The sequence below is a fragment of the Dermochelys coriacea genome, chromosome 12 (assembly GCF_009764565.3).
Source record: "Dermochelys coriacea isolate rDerCor1 chromosome 12, rDerCor1.pri.v4, whole genome shotgun sequence".
Taxonomy (NCBI): Eukaryota; Metazoa; Chordata; order Testudines; family Dermochelyidae; genus Dermochelys; species Dermochelys coriacea.
The window spans coordinates 11,722,636-11,740,331 of record NC_050079.1 but is presented as its reverse complement, the minus strand read 5'-3'; the positions used below and the strand labels follow the sequence as shown (position 1 = coordinate 11,740,331).

Sequence of the window (17,696 nt, the reverse complement as noted above, 5' to 3'; positions counted from 1 at the left end):
TGCAGTTAATTAGCGAAGCATGTGATTACAACCCTAGACATGAATGTAATTTTACTACTACAGCAGGATTTAGAAAGATGTCCTTCAGCTGACTTCCACAGGAAAGTTGCAAACGTTTCATTACATGCTCATTGCAACATAGTGTGTAGGTTCAAATTAAGTTCAGGGACAAAGACCCAGTGCAGTTCACAATAGTTTTTTTTTATTAAGAATAATAGGATTTGAAAATAAGTTTTTGGTAGCTTTGTTTGGAGGAAACGAAGGGTGCACAAGTAAATGTTACAGCAGGAAGGGGCAGAAATTCCAGGTGGGAGACAGAAGTTACTGTACACAGGGAAGATTGCAGAAATTGTTTTCCCCACTAGAGAAAGTACCAGACAAGTAGCATACCACCATTTCTGTTGTGGTATTTGACAGTAAAAGAAGACACTACAATGCTTATAAGACATCACATAAAAGTCTCTTAAAAACTTGCTAACTTTTTCTTGGAGAATGTCAACTCATTATTAGCCTTGTCTTCTATAAGTTCCTGCACTTAATAGAGGGGATACTTAGATGAATTTAGGGAGTGAAATAACAGTATAAAGCAACTGGCAAGTTTTTGCTTTCACAGGTGAGCAATACGTTAATACTTAGCTTCTAAGCTGCTTGGGGTAGGGTCTTTTTCCCTTGTGTTTGTACAGCACCTTGCACAGCTGGCTCCTGGGCTTCGGTTAGGGCCCCACAGTACAAACCATAATAATAATTAAACAGTTTAAAATCTGTAGAGTACATCTTTTTGTTTTTATCGAGAATCTGTCTCTGGAAAATAGGTTGATAAAATAGATGTTGCAAGATACAGTAATGAAGAAAAACTATGGTTGATTATTCATAAGAATTTTTTTGTCTTGTCACACATTTAAAAGGCATTTTTATCATTTTTCATGATAAGCAGAAGTAATCTTAAAAATGTACTTATCCTTGTAATAGTTTTGATGATGCAGCATTATGTATTAATGCAGCATATGCAATGCATGGTTTTAGTCCTGAGTTTAAGGATGTGTAATTTGCAATAGGCATCGGAATCTCGATCAGTTGTGGTACCATGCAAAGTATCCAAACTTCCTTTGCAGTAGCTTTTGTGTAAACCATTTGTGTAAATATAGCTCAGTGTGTTGGACCAACACTGAGTGGGTTGATAGCTGGGACATATGAAGCTGTATTTTCTTTTCCTATTTAGTGGGGCTTGTCACAGTCCAGGGCGGGCACCTGCATCTGTATTCCCCCTCATGGTCTAGCAAGAGCACCCATTCGCAGGGTTCCAGCTCCACAACCATCATCTCTTGGGCAGAGACACGCATCTCTCTCCTTCCTGTCCTGGGTATTGCCAGGCTGCACAGATCCCTTCCTGGACTGTGAATTCCCCAGCAAGGCAGAGTGCCTCAGCAGACCTGCTCTGCCTTCCTTCCTCAGGGGCTATAAGCAGCATAATTGCCCACAGTTAAGTTACCACCCAGCTGTTCCTGAGCAAGCACCTTTAAGGTGAAAGTATATTAAAAACAATAAAAGAATCTACACCCATACTAATACACTTACAGAGATCACCTCAGCTCCAGCAAGGGCTCTGGCAGGTAAACAGTCTTTCAGACCCCACCAAAGGGTTTGCTGTGGTCATAAGTTCATAGCCGCTGTTAGCTCAAAATAAGCACCCCATGAATCTGTAAGTCATTGCTGTGTGCAGTTTGGGTCTTTGATCTGGGAATAGGCAATTTGTAGACCATGGGTGTCCTCCTCAGGGCGAAGCTTCAAAAGGCTGAGTTCTTGCACAACTGAAGGGGGCACATTTGCCTGTATACCTCCCCCTAGAGATTTCCTGGAAACTCACTTAACTTCAAAAGTTCAAATTGTTTCAAATAGTTCTTTGAAGCCCCTAACATTTCCCATGCTTTGCATTAATCCTGTCTCACCCCCCCCCCGAGACGTTAGATACAATTCCACAATAGTTCATCAGTGTTTGCATTTTTAATGCAATGAACTACTCATATTCTTAAACTTGATTCAGTGAGGTTTAACTTCATCCTATAATGCTTCTCCAAGGTATTGCAGGAAATTGCCATATCTGTTCAAAAGGCTGTCCAAATATGTTTGTGTTCCTTGATTCCTTTAGTCGTATTGTTCCATACACAATTGATCAGGTACCCAGTTCATTCCCACAGGTTTCAGAGTGGCAGCCGTGTTAGTCTGTAGCAGCAAAAAGAAAGAGGAGTACTTGTGGCACCTTAAAGACTAACTAATTTGTTATTCTAAGGTGCCACAAGTACTTCTCATTCCCACAGTGTTTCAAAGCAGAATCCTCCTTCAGAGACCCAGGAATGGGAATCACTTGTGTAGCATTTGAGAGCTAATGTAAGGAGCCAGGGTCTTTTTAGCATCAAACCTGGGCGGTTGCTACTCTGGCTGTGAAACCCCTGGTAGCTGGGCTCTTTAGTTTTAGATGCAGCTGGAGTAAAACAGTAAGCAGAAGTAGTTTGATTATAGCAGAAGTTGGAAGTTTCCTGCCAAGTCACAGAGTCCGCCTCTTGAATCTCAGATTTCCCCAAAGTACATCAAAAATTCTGCTGGTGTTCTCTTCTGTTAAGATTCCAGTATTTTATCACAGCAATATTCGGCAAACCATGTCAAAAGGGAAAAAACAGGCAAGAAGGCCGTAATTCAATTGAACGTATTATTTTTTCTTGTTATTATTTGTTCTTATTTGAACTTGTTATTTTGAATCAGTTTGTACCTTCTTACAAGCGTATTTTCTATAGTAACTTCTCTGGCATACAGAGGTAGACACAGTCTTATTTCAAATGCATGAAACTGATACCATGAGGTGATCACTCAGATATCTTAATAGAGAGTGCTTTTAATACATAAGTGGCTTTGATCAAGTGATGTAAAAATGTTGCCTCCATCTATAATATAGATGCTCCCTTTGTCTGTTTACTTGTGTGACAGTTTTGTCAGTCCTTTGCGTAATAATGAACAGTATAGATACAAAAAGAAAAGGAGTACTTGTGGCACCTTAGAGACTAACAAGTACTCCTTTTCTTTTTGCAAATACAGACTAACACGGCTGCTACTCTGAAACCTGTCAGTATAGATACAATGAACTTTGACAACAAACACCTTTCTATTCCTACTAGCCCTGCAGAGGCAATACAGCTGTAAGCGATTGAGCAGGGTTCTCGTCTTCCTCATGCAGCACCAGTGGAACTCAGATGCATTCCAGTTGTAGAACTTTTATTAATTGATGATGTGGAAGAGGCAAAAAGAACCCAGCCTGACTTTTCACATCCCAGGCCAAGTTTGATCATGCTAAGGGCAATGGGCAGGAGGGGACAGGCAGTGAGACGGATATGGGAGAGGGGGTGGGGGAGAGAGGAGTAAAAAAACTTCCTTCTTTGGATTGAGACACTCATGAGATCTGAGTCATGGATGGTTCCTTTTGTTGCAGCTTCCCTGTTTTCTGTAGCAAGCCTTTTCAAGCCTCTTACAGGTAAAAGAGACCTGTCTGGGTTCTTGACGGAGTCACTAGTCTCATACAATCTGTCAGACTAGCATTGTATTAATCGGTATTTCTCCTGAAGAATTCGAGACAGCAGTATGGTCAGCTGGAGTTAGAACAGTGCTGAGCCTGACAAATGTCAATAAAGGGAGGAAGCATGAGCTAGTAGTGGTTGGGGAATGGCCAGCAAGTCAGAGATCTGGGTTCTATTCCTGCCTTTGCCACTGGAATGCTCAATGTAACTACATCTTGCCTTGCCTTAGCCTGCCCACCTGTAACATGGGGATAATAATGTTTCGTAAAGCACTTTGACATCTATGCATGGAAGTAGATTAGTACTAGACAGAGTTTTAAAACTTAAAAAAAAATCAGATCATTTATAAAGAGGAAATGACCTTAAAGACAACAGTCGTATGGAAGTTGGAGGAGGAAGCTAAAAGTATAAAAAGCAGTTTAATGAGGCAGTCAGTATATTCAGGGTGTTGAGAATAAGGTATAAATTGGCAATCTTGTCCGTAAAATATTAATAGGGTAAATCTGTGTCCTTATAAATGGGAAGTTTTGAAAATGTATTAAGCAGCTTTACAGAGTTATAAAGTGAAATACTATAGGTAAATTAGCCTTTCTTGGGTTTACAAAGTACATAAGAATGGTCATACTGGGTCAGACCAATGGTCCATCTTGCCCAGTATCCTGTCTTCCAACAGTGGCCAATGCCAAGTGCTTCAGAGGGAATGAACAGAACAGGTAATCATCAAGTGATCCATCCCTTGTCACCCATTCCCAGCTTCTGGCAAACAGAGGCTAGGGACACTTCAGAGCATGGTTTTGGTAAATTTTAATCTACAGTATAGTCATCCTCTATTTATGAGAACTAGGGTAAATGTGCACCACATTTTGTTTCAGTTTATGGCTCCTTTTCTCTCTAACCATGCTCAGTACGGATGTGATGGTAGGAAGATAAGAACAGCCTGCAACAACAATTTAAAAAAATCATTTCAACTAAGCTGTGATTATCCCTGGTGTGATTCTATACAAGATGATTGGGAAAAGGAAAAAATATGGGCTCGTGCCTTCCTTTAGCTTCTTTGTGCTGTATAAAGAAGGCCTGAAATATACTTTTGGTGGTTTTTGTTTTTAAAATTTCTGTACGTTTCTACACTAGAAATTCAGATGCTGTCTAGATTAATAGATTCCAAGGCCAGAAGGGACCATACTGATTACCTAGTGTGATCTCCTATATAACACAGGCCATAGAACTTCCCCAAAATAATTCCTAGAGGAGATCTTTTAGAAAAACATCCAAACTTGATTTCAAAAATGTCAGTGATGGAAAGTCTACCACAACCCTTGGTAAATTGTTCTGATGGTTAATTACCCGCCCAATCAAAAATTTACATCTTATGTCCAATCTGAATTTGTCTGACTTCAACTTCCAGTCTAGGCTGGAAGACACTTTGATGACTGGAGAGCCTTGTGTAAATTATGAGATCACAGGTGCTAAAGGAGTAAAAATAGCACCATTAAGTGGGAGAAGATAATCTTTGTCACATTGTTAAAATAACATCTGTTTGACCTCAGGGACTAATATTTCAGAATAAATGAAACATTTGTTGAAGATTGCACATTTGTGTCCCCTGCTTTAGGGAGATAAGAGCTTAGTGCCTCCCACTGGTCCTCCAACAAAACCACAGAAGATCAAGGCTTCACATTCCTAACATTTCTCTGATGAAAAAACAAGCAGAATTCGTTTCTTAATTAAACCAAACAAACTGACCCAGCCTTTCAGGCCCTAAAGTAGCACAAGCCCCTCAACTCCCCCTACCCCCACTTTTGGTATCCTTTGTAGGTCAACTTTAAAAGACTGGAGTGAAGCAGTAATAAAGGATTGGTTTTGCATAAATGGAAGGCATCACTTTTTAAAGCAGGAATTAGGCAAGACCATGTAGACCCTAGAACGATGTGGCACAACTAATGCTGTGATCTCAAGCGGAACTACCAAACCACAGTGTAAAGCTGTTCTTCCTGGAAGACAAGGAGTAGATTATAATTAGTGCCTTTTATAGAGCTCATGTCAGCTCCCAGTGAAGTCTTAATGGGAGCTCAGTAAGAATCTAGGTGACTTAAAACATCAGGCAGTACAAAATTGCTTGGGCAAACTAATGGGTTTAATCTTTTCTCTTGGCACATCTGTTTCATTTTTCATATGACAGAAATGCAGCTGCTGGTGAAGATATTTATAAGGCTAAGGATTCCGGTCACATTAACATTCTTTCCTTTTTTAATAGGACAGTAAAACATCCTCTGCTTCACAATTGTATGCTTATAATTTTCTGTTGTATCATATCTGTTCTCTCCTCTGGCTTGACTTGTCATACATTTCTGGTTTGTTTGGTTTTTTTTTTTAGGATACTGTGACCTGGACATGGCAAGGCTATTCATTGTAAGTTTCCTAACCCTATTAAAAACAACATACAGGAACTTCTCACCATTAATAAATACACTGGCAATGAGCAAACCAGCCCTGTTAAGTCCACAGGAACACATTTCTTGGTTTCTTCTTCTAATGGAATGTATTTGGGGGGTCATACTGACATGTGAGAGGCTCCAATGTTTAATCTCTTAGTAGATAGAGCACTAAACTGGTGTTCAAGACACCTGGGTCTGTTCCTGACCCTGCCACTAGTTTGCTTGATGACCTTGGGCAAATAACTTAATCTCTCTGTGCCTCAGTCTCCCCATCTATTAAAAAGGGGATAATGAGACTAATTTTCTTTGTAAAGAGCTTTGAGATCTACTGATAAAAAGAGCTAGGTATTATTATGGCAGTAAATTTTGTACTTATTTTTCCGTCCTATAAGGATTTGTCATTTTCCAGTTATATCACCCTGAGGATCCTCTTGCTTATACTGGTATCAATCTGGAGTCACTCCAGTGAAGTCAGGAGTTTTAAGCTGGCGTGCAAAGAGTGAAAGTGGAGGAAAACCGAGCCCTATTGTATCTGGAGCTGCAGGTGCATTGCATTTGTAACATTTCTCGAATAATTCTTTCCAGTTATTCTAGCATTAAATTTTATAAATGCAAAGCTTCTGCCCCTGCAGTAGAGTGTCCAATGAATAGTCTAAGGCTTGACTGCTTACAGACTTCTGCACTGTAGCTAGATCCGGATGATTCCCACAGATAGTGTAAAAAAAAAAAAAAAAAAAAAATTCAGTTCTGGATTTTCTGGTTGCTTGTAACACCAGAATAATAACTGTTATAGAAGAGAAAAATGTTGCAGTTAAATAACTGCATATTGTCAAAAGTTGATTTGGTTAGTCGTCTTCTTGTTTTTGCTTTTTCACATGTTACAATGAAGCAGATGTGGAAGTGAAATTCTCAATGTTTTTGTTTCCTTTTTCTTTTGGACTGTCACTACTGAAAAATCACAGGCATCAGCAATTTACTTGATTTTTATCTTCTTTGGTGTCATTTTAACCTCCAGCATACTCATTTCTCTGTCTGTCTTGAAGTTTCACCCCAACATACAGTAGATAAAGAGGCCAGGATATAGCAAACCTCTCTTCCTCTCCTTCATCAGATACAGAGAGACATTCTTTCTATATTCAGACTCTTGCAATACTTTTCATCTTGCACAATTAAACAAGAGTATCTTTAGCTTTAGGAGATTCCAATGAAGAGAGATCTCTTCGATTTCAGATACTAAAGAGTGAAAACTCAGAGACCAACAAAGGTCAATAGCTTAATGAAGGTGGCTTTCTAATCAGAATGATTCCAAATTTAGCTCATGCAACTGAGCATATTATAGCTTAAATATTTAATGCCATATATTTTATTTATAAAACCTTAGTAGAAACATTGTGTATAGTTTTGTAAAATTCTTAAAATTGTATAGTAGTACTGAAATGAAAATGCATTAAAATTCCAATGTAGTATAGAATTTCTTTCCATATTTACATGAAATAACCAAGGAGAACTATACTTAAGTATGTTTTAGGAGCATTTTAGTCATGGTGTCCTCAGTGTCATTGGGTGATTCCAGTATTTACATATTTGATGCAGTCTTACCAGTTGATCTAGTTCTTCTCATTGCTAATGAAGGAATTTCCTCTAATGTTTTGTCAAGCCTGGACACTTGTTCCAGAAAATTCCATTCACACAACTTGTACATGATAAAGATTTTCTTTTTTGAAAGTCGAGTAGAGAAAGTAGAATTTTCTTAATAGCAGCTAAGATTTAAGGCCAAGATTTTTCAAAAACAGGTTCCTATAAACACTCCTAAGCAAGTGTCCTGATTTTTATTTATTTATTTATTTATTTTAAGTTTTAATAGTCCCAAGCAACCACTGACTTTAGTGTGAGTTGGTCCTTTGAAAATCCTTGGTTTTGTTCATGTAATCACATAGTGGATTTGCAGTAGGAGGGATGGAATGTAGATTTTTTTATAGGCTTTGAAAGCGTGTGATTTTTACATGAGCCTTATTGCATACAGGTATTTTTTTAATCTTAGTTTATTACTTAGATGCTAAGGTAGTAAAAATAATAAATACTGTGGATGGGTGTGTATTACCTCAAGTGGCTTGAGTCACTCAAGAAACTGCCCTTTCTTGCCCATAAACCTAAGAACTATATTCAAGAACAATAAAACAGACACTTTACAAGAAGAACAGTCTTCACTTTCATGCAGATTACTTGAGACTCAATATCTGAACCACTTTGAATGAAAGAAGTGTTACCGCAGTTACATCAATCATCTTTTCCTCTTCCTGGCCCCGGATTTAGGGCTAAGCATTATTTTTCTTGCCTTAAGAAAGAAGTTGCATTTGAAGAGTGACACCTTGGATGTCGCAGTCATGGGCATACCAGAATATTAAGATTAAAGAAAAGTATGGGTCAGATTTATCAGAGAAATAGGTGAAAAGATTGGGATATTGTAAACAGGCAGTCTGCAAAGGGAATTCAAGTTCTGAATCCTCAAAATCTTACTCCCCATTCAGTTTGACTAATGTAGACATCAACAGTGTGCTTTCCCTTTGTTCCAGAGCATTTCTTCTATACAAAATTATACTAGATCCTTGTAATTAGACCATATCCATCAAGCCAGTTCTTAAGCCAATTATTTCACGTGTCCTAGGAAGGGATGATGCTAGAAAAGAATTTTCCAAATACATTTAAAAGAAAATGCTGGAAACAAATGGGTGCTAATGGGATCTGCCAGAATTGCATATCTGGGCACACAATTGCACAATACTCATGGAAAAGCCCAGAACTTATTTAACAAAAGCATAAGTAAATGAACTATGCATAAATGTTAATAAAAATATATTGGAGAGAGGGAGTTTTAAAAGGAACATGAGGATAAACTAATAGGATATTAAGTATCAGAGGGGTAGCCGTGTTAGCCTGCATCACAAAAACAACGAGGAATCTGGTGGCCCCTTAAAGACTAACAGATTTATTTGGGCATAAGCTTTCGTGGGTAAAAAACCCCACTTCTTCAGATGCAGGGAGTGAAAATTACAGATGCAGGCATAAATATATTGACACATGAAGAGAAGGGAAGTACCTCACAAATGGAGAACCAGTGTTAACAAGGCCAATTCAGTTGGTGGATTTGCTCCACTCCCAATAATTGATGATGAGGTGAGTTCAAAGAGAAACTGCAGAGCTGCAGTTCATTTGCAAATTTAACATAATTAATTTGGGCTTGATAGGGACTGGGAGTGGCTGGCTCACTACAAAAGCAATTTTCCCTCTCTTGGTATTGACACCTCCTCCTCAATTATTGGGAGTGGACCACATCCACCCTGACTGAATTGGCCTTGTTAACACTGGTTCTCCACTTGAAGAGAAGGGAGTTCTCTTACATGTGTCAGTATATTTATGCCTGTAGCTGTAACTTTCACTCTATGCGTCTGAAGTAGTGGGTTTTTTTAACCCATGAAAGCTTAGGTTTTAGTACCATTATACAAGGCACTAGTGAGACCTCACCTGGAATACTGTGTGCAGTTCTGGTCTCCCATGTTTAAAAAGGATGAATCAAACTGGAGCAGGTACAGAGAAGGGCTACTAGGATGATCCGAGGAATGGAAAACTTGCCTTATGAAAGGAGATTTAAGGAGCTTGGCTTGTTTAGCCTAACTAAAAGAAGGTTGAGGGGAGATATGATTGCTCTCTATAAATATATCTCAGGGATAAATACAGGAGAGGGAGAGGAAGAGGAATTATTTAAGCTCAGCACCAATGTGGACACAAGAACAAATGGGTATAAACTGGCCACCAGAAAGTTTAGACTTGAAATTAGACGAAGGTTTCTAACCATCAGAGGAGTGAAGTTTTGGAATAGCCTTCCAAGGGAAGCAGTGGGGGCAAAAGATCTATCTGGCTTTAAGATTCTACTTGATAAGTTTATGGAGGAGATGGTATGATGGGATAATGTGATTTTGGTAATTAATTGATCTTTAAATATTCAGGGTAAATAGGCCGAATCCCCTGAGATGGATATTAGATGGATGGGATCTGAGTTACCCAGGAAAGAATTTTCTGTAGTATCTGGCTGGTGAATCTTGCTCATATGCTAAGGGTTTAGCTGATTGCCATATTTGGGGTCAGGAAGGAATTTTCCTCCAGGGCAGATTGGAAGAGGCCCTGGAGGTTTTTCGCCTTCCTCTGTAGCATGGGGCATGGGTCACTTTGAGGGAGGCTTCTCTGCTCCTTGAAGTCTTTGAACCACGATTTGAGGACTTTAATAGCTCAGACATAGATGAGGTTTTTCGTAGGAGTGGGTGGGTGAGATTCTGTGGCCTGCGTTGTGCAGGAGGTCAGACTAGATGATCAGAATGGTCCCTTCTGACCGTAGTATCTATGAATCTATGAGAGGATGAAGGGAAGAAGATTGGGGGAAAGCAGGGGTGGGGGTGAATAGGGAAGAATAGCAGGAAATGAGAGCAGAGGCGAAGGGGTGATTTAGATTCTATAGGCCCTTGAATGAAATTTCATTATATCCTGAATAATGTCTCCCTTGTTACTCAATCTGGAAATAGTGGAGGAAGGTCTAATAAAAGAGCTAATCGATTGCATCTTGCAGTGCTGGCTTGCATTTGGTCGAGCATTTCTTGGCTCCTCCCTGAAACCTGTCCACCCCCATTCTGCTTTCACTCACTCCTTTTGTTTCAGAGGGGTAGCCACGTTAGTCTGTATCAGCAAAACAACAAGGAATCCTTGTGGCACCTTAGAGACTAATACATTTATTAGGGCATAAGCTTTCTTGGGCTAGAACCCACTTCATCAGATGCATGGAGTGGAAAATACAGGAGCAGGTATAAATACATGAAAAGATGTGAGTTGCCTTACCAAATGTAAGGTCAGTCTAACAAGACAATTCAATTGACAGCAGGATATCAAGGGAGGAAAAATAACGTTTGAAGTGGTAATGAGTGTGGCCCATTTCAGACAGTTGACAAGAAGGTGTGAGTAACCGTAGGGGGAAATTAGTATTGGGGAAATTAGGTTTAGGTTTTGTAATGACCCAACCGCTCCCAGTCTTTATTCAGGCCTAATCTGATGGTGTCCAGTTTTCAAATTAATTCCAGTTCTGCGGTTTCACGTTGGAGTCTGTTTTTGAAGTTTTTGTTGTTGAAGAATTGCCACTGTTAGGTCTGTTGTTGAGGTAACCTTTTGTGTCACTCTTTTTTAACCTGTAGGATAGGAACCTTAAAATTGTTTTACAAATTCAAGTCAGCTGTTTAAAATTCATAAGAAAGGCCCAGCTGGCTCTCCTGCTCCACCACCTCTTCTCTCTCCCCGTCCTTCTCAGAAAACTCTTCCCAAACAGAATAAAGTTGTCTGTAGGATTTGCCTTTATTTAAGGTTACACGTAAATGCTTCTCTCTTTCAGCTTGAAAGTGCTAACCGAATGAACATTTTTGCAGTCAAATGTGGAAGTGGTTAACTGTACCTCATTTCCCAACTTCCCCTGTGTTAAAACTTCATACTGCCTTTTAAAGCATTCAAGACCCAAAGTGCACTGGTGGTTTCTTGTTATAATAATGGTTAGCATTTAGATGGTACTGGAAATGTGCAAAATCCACATACCTGTAAAATCTTAACCAGTCCTCCTCCCTCTGCTCCTGGGAGGGAGGTCAATAGGTAATAGCCTCATTTTTCATATGGGAGAACAAACACACAGAGATGAAGCTCATACAAGATGTAAGAGCCAGAGCCAAGGCTAAAACTCAGGATTTCCTGTTTGTCAAACCACTGAATTTCACCTCTTACAAATTCATAGATTAAGTGCAGAAGGAATTGTTAGATCATCTAATCTGATTTCCTGCATGACACTGACAAGTTACTTCTGTAATGAGCCAAACAGGTTGGGTTTGAATATCATCTTCCAGAAAGGCATCAAGTCATGATTCGCTGTGTCCCCAATGCATCTTCAGCCATGTTTTTACAAAAAAAAAAAAATTGCTAGCAAGCTGTGAACTCTCTCAATTTTATATAAAGCACCATGAATGTGTGTGATAACTACATATATAGTGCTGTAAATGCATATGGCACTAGAAACTGTAACATGCTCTCTGCTCCAAAGAACTTGCAGCAGAAATACTAACTTTAATAGGAGCAGGATCCAGCACTACGAGGAAGAAAACCTAAGGCAGCATCTCAAGAAAGTTCAGCTCGGGGCATATAGAGATTATTGCCAAAAATAGACACTGAAAAAATGTTAACAAAAGGTATTTGCAATTCATCTGAAACTAGATTACTTTTTAAAAAAAAAAAAAAAATCTTTTCCCCCCTCCTAGCAAACAACTTTGTGTGCTGACTTTTTGCCAGCTGTTCACCAGGATAGAAATTGAGGTAAGAATTAGAGAAATGTTATTAAGTTTGGATTTTTTTGATAAACATATTGTTCCTGTATTTTTTTTATCAATATCTATCAGTAAACAAATGTCTTTTGGCAATAAGTGCAGTTCTTGTCTTAATAGATTAGCTCACCTTACAGGGAAACATGGTAGGTACAGCTCTGAATCTGCTGCCCGTGTTGACATGTCTTTTAACTTGACAAGATCCCATATGTAAAAAGGGTATTTGTTATAAAATCACAATTAAATACCATTGTTCACAAACATTTGGACTCACTGTTCTTGTAAAGACTGAACAGGTTGAATTACAAAGTAACTTGTTCTCCCTCACTGCCACCTTGAAGTGGCAGTAGAATGCTATCTATACTGACTTCCATTACGTGGCAGTTGTCATGTGATCTGTGTAACGTGTTTACACTAATACTTCCCTACAGCTCAGAGCTAAATACTTTTAAGGAATTCAGTGATTAAACTGAGTCTTTTCATTCTCAAAAAAGTGTACCTAGTCTAATGAACCTGTTGTCTTATTGGTTACTCTTAACTTTATTAACGTGTACAGTACAAACAGGTGTATCTTATATAAAGAGAAAAATACGTGCATGTCTCAGATCTTGATGAACACAAAAATGGATCACTCACTTCCCAGCAGAGACTTACTAAGTGTTGTAGTGAGGGGCTCTCTCATTACAGGCAAAGGATTCTACACAACACTTAATAATATACCAGGAAGTACTAACAAATATTGTAAGCTAAATTATACCTGTTAAATAGAAGAACAAAGTTGATTTGGGTGGAATACAGTGCCCTCTCTGTTTGTTTATTTTCAAAATTTAAGACTTAGCCATGTGTCTCCCAGTAGTTGATGTGTGTTAGCAAGTTTCCCCGTAGGTATTAATATGCATGAATTGCTGTGTAATGCAAAAGAAAATGCAGCATACCTGTTTTATATTTGTATGCAAATACTGTGGGCCTGATTCTCCTCTCAATTACTGCGGTTTTACACAAGAGTAACTCATTTGAATAAATGTCTTCATTAGACATGTAAAGAAAGAGAGAGAAAATAGTTAACGTTCTGTGTATTTTTTTTAAAAAGGACTCTTGCTGTCTCAGAATTTAATGCTACTGCGCCTGTAATAAAACAAATCTGCCCTCAAATTTTAAAATTATAAGTTAGACATGAAGCATTTTACTATCTGCATCTCCCCCCAGCAGATAAATTGAATTAATAAATGAATTAAAATAAATTAGACATCACCATGAGCTTCCATATATTTCTGTGCAGAGATGCACAGCAATGTACCAGTTTTATTTTAAGAACATATCATGAACATATCCCACTGAATTGTATATATTTGACGTGAAACAGTTAAGCTTAGAATCTGATAGGCAGACTTATTGCAAAAGATATACATGGTAAATAGCATAGGAGGGAGGGAGAAGGCCAAAAATAGGTCAGGGAGGTATTTTCATTACTTGAGTGAGTTTAAAAGGATTTTATCTTGCAGGGCTGGAATTTCCCTCTGCAATGCTCAGGAATTTCTGACTAGAAAAGAGTATTTATTCATCATCACCTGGAAAGTAGTTGTGCTAGCCCCAGTCACAGATGGGAAAAATTAAATCAAATCCTTCTCCAGAGTGTGTGTGGTTATGGGCAAGTCACATGCAGTGAGTCTCAAACATCACCATTGCCTTTGGAGGAGGTAGAGGTGTAGTCTCAGCTGGTGAAGAGTAAGCTTGCTCCTTCATACAAAGACCTGAGACCCAAACAAGCAGGCTTGTGTAGATTAATCATGTCTTTGGATTGTTCAAATGTGTTTTGACTTCATCCTACTCGAGTGCCTGCAGCCAGGGATTATGCATAGTGTGAATAACTGTGACAGCAGAGGATGTCAGTGCTTTGCTTTGCTTTGCTAGCCAAAGAGAGTTACCCACTGTTTCACTTGGGACACGTGGGGGAGGAGGAGTTAACTTAATAATGGGCAGGGTGGGCTATCGGACTCAGAACAAACTGTATGGTTATCCTCAAGGATCAGCTCTAGGACCTTCAATGCCAGAAGCGCAGACCTCTGCCTCTTGAATACCTGCCATTTGAGAGCACTCCTTTAGCTGGGAGTCAATGGTTGGTTGTTACAGCCACTTGAAAAGACAAGCTCGCAGGCAGTAAGCCAGTGCATTACTGCACACAGGCATCAGGAAGGAGATGGCTCATCAAACTGCAAAAGAAAACTGTGACTGTTAGTGCTGTGTTTATACAGAGAGCACAAACAATATATGACAAATGAGTAACAGAAACCGTTATATGGTAAGTTACTCAATTAATATACAGGACTGTGTGCAAACATCACACTGAATTAAATAGGAGTTATGCATCCCTTTCCCATCACATTGCTTTGAAAATGAACTTTTGCCTGTTTGTTTTATACGAAAGCCAACTATATTTACACAAGCCAAGCCCATTTTCCTTGTGCTCCTTCTGTTGACTTTTTATAAAAAATCACAGATGCTAATAGTGCATTTATTGAAACCCTTAACAGTAAACATTGATGTCTTTTTTAATAACAAGAAGAAAGACATTATGTTCACTCTGATGCAAATTCACTCATTTTTTCTCTTTATTTGATGTCTCAGAATAAAGACTGACTTTTATTGTGGTAGTAGAATTATGCACATTTATGGTGATGTGCTAATAGTTCAAAATGGACTTTGTAAACTAAGTTACCAAGTTCTGACCTTTTGGTGATGCCCTAGTGATTGAGAGAGTTGAATATAATTAATAATGCTTCTTACTTTTCTAATAAATTATTCCAATACAATAACTCTTCTTATAATTTCATAATAAATCTACTCAATATTTTGGGAATACAAGCTATTTCAGGGATATCTGCACACCACCAGTTTTCCCTACGATCCACATTTTCCATTTGGATCTTTGAATTAGTTGTAAGTCTTTAAACACTCAGCTTCAAATTGGTTAAATAAATCCATTAAATTTATGAATATGTATGCCCCCAAAGTGGATAACGACTCAACTGTTTCAAATAGTAGCATACAACTCACTTCAGGGTTTTTTGCTAATAATGCCCATTCTGGGGTCCAGAACCCAGCTTCTGGACATTTTCTATCAACCAAATATGTCTAATAACTTAATTCTAAGTCTGTTTACTACCTATTTCTGAGTGCTGTGGATCAGAAGACAAAACTTGACCCTAAGAAAGAACACAATTTTTATCTAACTCTTGTTGATCTCCAGTTACAGAAAAAGAGCAGAAGAATGGATAGTCATATAATGACGTTTCGACAAATTTAACTTTTTATTTTATCATTATTGACAAATATTTAAAAAAAATCTTTGCAAGATTCATTTGTGTTTGGTTAGCCTCTTCTCTGTGTATTTATTTTGTTCAAATTCCAAAAATACCAAGTATATATTATAAAATCGACTTCATCCTGAAATAAGACCATTTATCATTTTATTTCCATTGGAGAGATTTCCAGGCATTTATTTCTCCATGTCACTATTGTTGGGGCATCTGACCTTTTCCAAAAACAAAATATAGAATACCAATTCTCAAAGTTCTACAATTTAGCTGCAGCATCAATATGTGTTCAAAAGATTAGCATTAGTATAGACTAAATTTAAGTTGTAATATAGAATTAGGTACCTAGGTATTTAGCACACAGTTTTGAAAGTGTGCATACAGTCCCTGAGGCCCAAATACTGGAGCTCAACTCCTAATTTTATGAAGAACTGGGTATTTAGGCTATTTGCCCCTTTTGGTTTTGGATTTCATATTAAAGCAGCTACAACAGATCTCACTAAACCAACATGTAGCAGCCACAAATCTACAAATCTGCTGTGTAGTGTTTTGTTTGGGTAAGTAAAAAAAAAACCTGAGCTGTTTCTAAGGCTATGGAGACCTCTAGTGGCTGATTACTTAATTGCTTGACTGATATTTTTTTCTCTTTTATGATGCAAAACCCTATCAGTAATAAATTAGTGGCTGTGCAGATTTACTGAATAAATTATATTTTTCAGTTCCTACCTGTTCATGTTCCTACTGAGGAAGAGAAAAAAGATCCTTCTCTTTTTGCCAACAGAGTCCGTAATACCATGGCAACGTATGTATCCATATAAAAAAAAATTCTCAAGTGCTTACCAAGAACTGTTCTTATATAGCCTGGGCACTGGTTCAACTATATTTTGAACTGTTTTAGAGATCTGAAATATTTCAGGGAGTGGTTGACAAGGCCATGATTCACCTGAGACCTAGGTTTTGTATTTGAATCTCTAAATTAATTGTATAAGGTGTAAAAGCCTCTGTAACTAGACAGTTCCTAATTGGCTGACTATTACTGACTAGTAATAAGTTTAATTGTTCTGTGCTCCACTATAATGCATTTAATTGGTCTAAAGCTGGGGTAGTCATTTGCATGACAAGACATAAGGGCACAGATTCAGTTTTCTCTACTGTGGTTAATTGGCCTAATTCTGCTCTGTTCCAATAGTGTAAATCTCAAACAATTGTCTTGATTGTGGATTTGCACTGGAGTAACTATGAACAGACTTTGACCCGCTTAAGTGATGCAAGGATAAATTCTCATCTTGTCTGTTTACGTATCACCTTTGAGACCAGCACCGAGGAAAGTTTTGGGGGGTGGAAAGTAAGATTCAAAAATCTTTCAGATGTTTGTCTTTTCTACTGCATTTCAGGGCTTTGAATGTGCCAGTTACAGACCATACTTTTGAAGACTGCAGACTTATGATTTCAGCAGGACAGCTGACCTTGCCCATGGAAGCAGGCCTGGTGGAGTTTACCAAAATCAGCAAGAAACTGAAGTAAGAGCAGTTCTGCTATTCAGAGTTCTTTAATGACTTCAGAGCTGCACAAGACATTGTGTCATGTTCTCCAGAAACAGTAATATTGGTCTGAAGTAAATAGGATGAAATTCAATAAGGACAAATGCAAAGTACTCCACTTAGGAAGGAACAATCAGCTGCACACATACAAAATGGGAAATGACTGCCTAGGAAGAAGTACTGCAGAAAGGGATCTGGGGGGTATAGTGTACCACAAGGTAAATATGAGTCAACAGTGTAACACTGTTGCCAAAAAAGAAAACATCATTCTGGGATGTATTAGCAGGAGTGTTGTAAGCAAGACACAAGAAGTAATTCTTCCTCTCTACTCCATGCTGGTTAGGCCTTAACTGGAGTATTGTGTCCAGTTCTGAGCGCCATGTTTCAGGAAAGATGTGGACAAATTGGAGAAAGTTCAGGGAAGAGAAACAAAAATGATTAAAGG

General features: G+C 38.4%; 1 protein-coding gene across 1 annotated transcript in view; it reads left to right on the top strand.

Moving 5' to 3' along the window:
- Positions 1 to 17,696, top strand: part of LPCAT2 (lysophosphatidylcholine acyltransferase 2) — a 51,185-nt gene that overhangs the window by 18,797 nt on the left and 14,692 nt on the right. The window contains exons 7-10 of the mRNA XM_038368606.2: positions 5,938 to 5,972; positions 12,334 to 12,388; positions 16,430 to 16,512; positions 17,105 to 17,230. Of these exons, the coding sequence (XP_038224534.1) occupies positions 5,938 to 5,972; positions 12,334 to 12,388; positions 16,430 to 16,512; positions 17,105 to 17,230 (299 nt within the window). The remainder of the gene's footprint in view (positions 1 to 5,937; positions 5,973 to 12,333; positions 12,389 to 16,429; positions 16,513 to 17,104; positions 17,231 to 17,696) is intronic.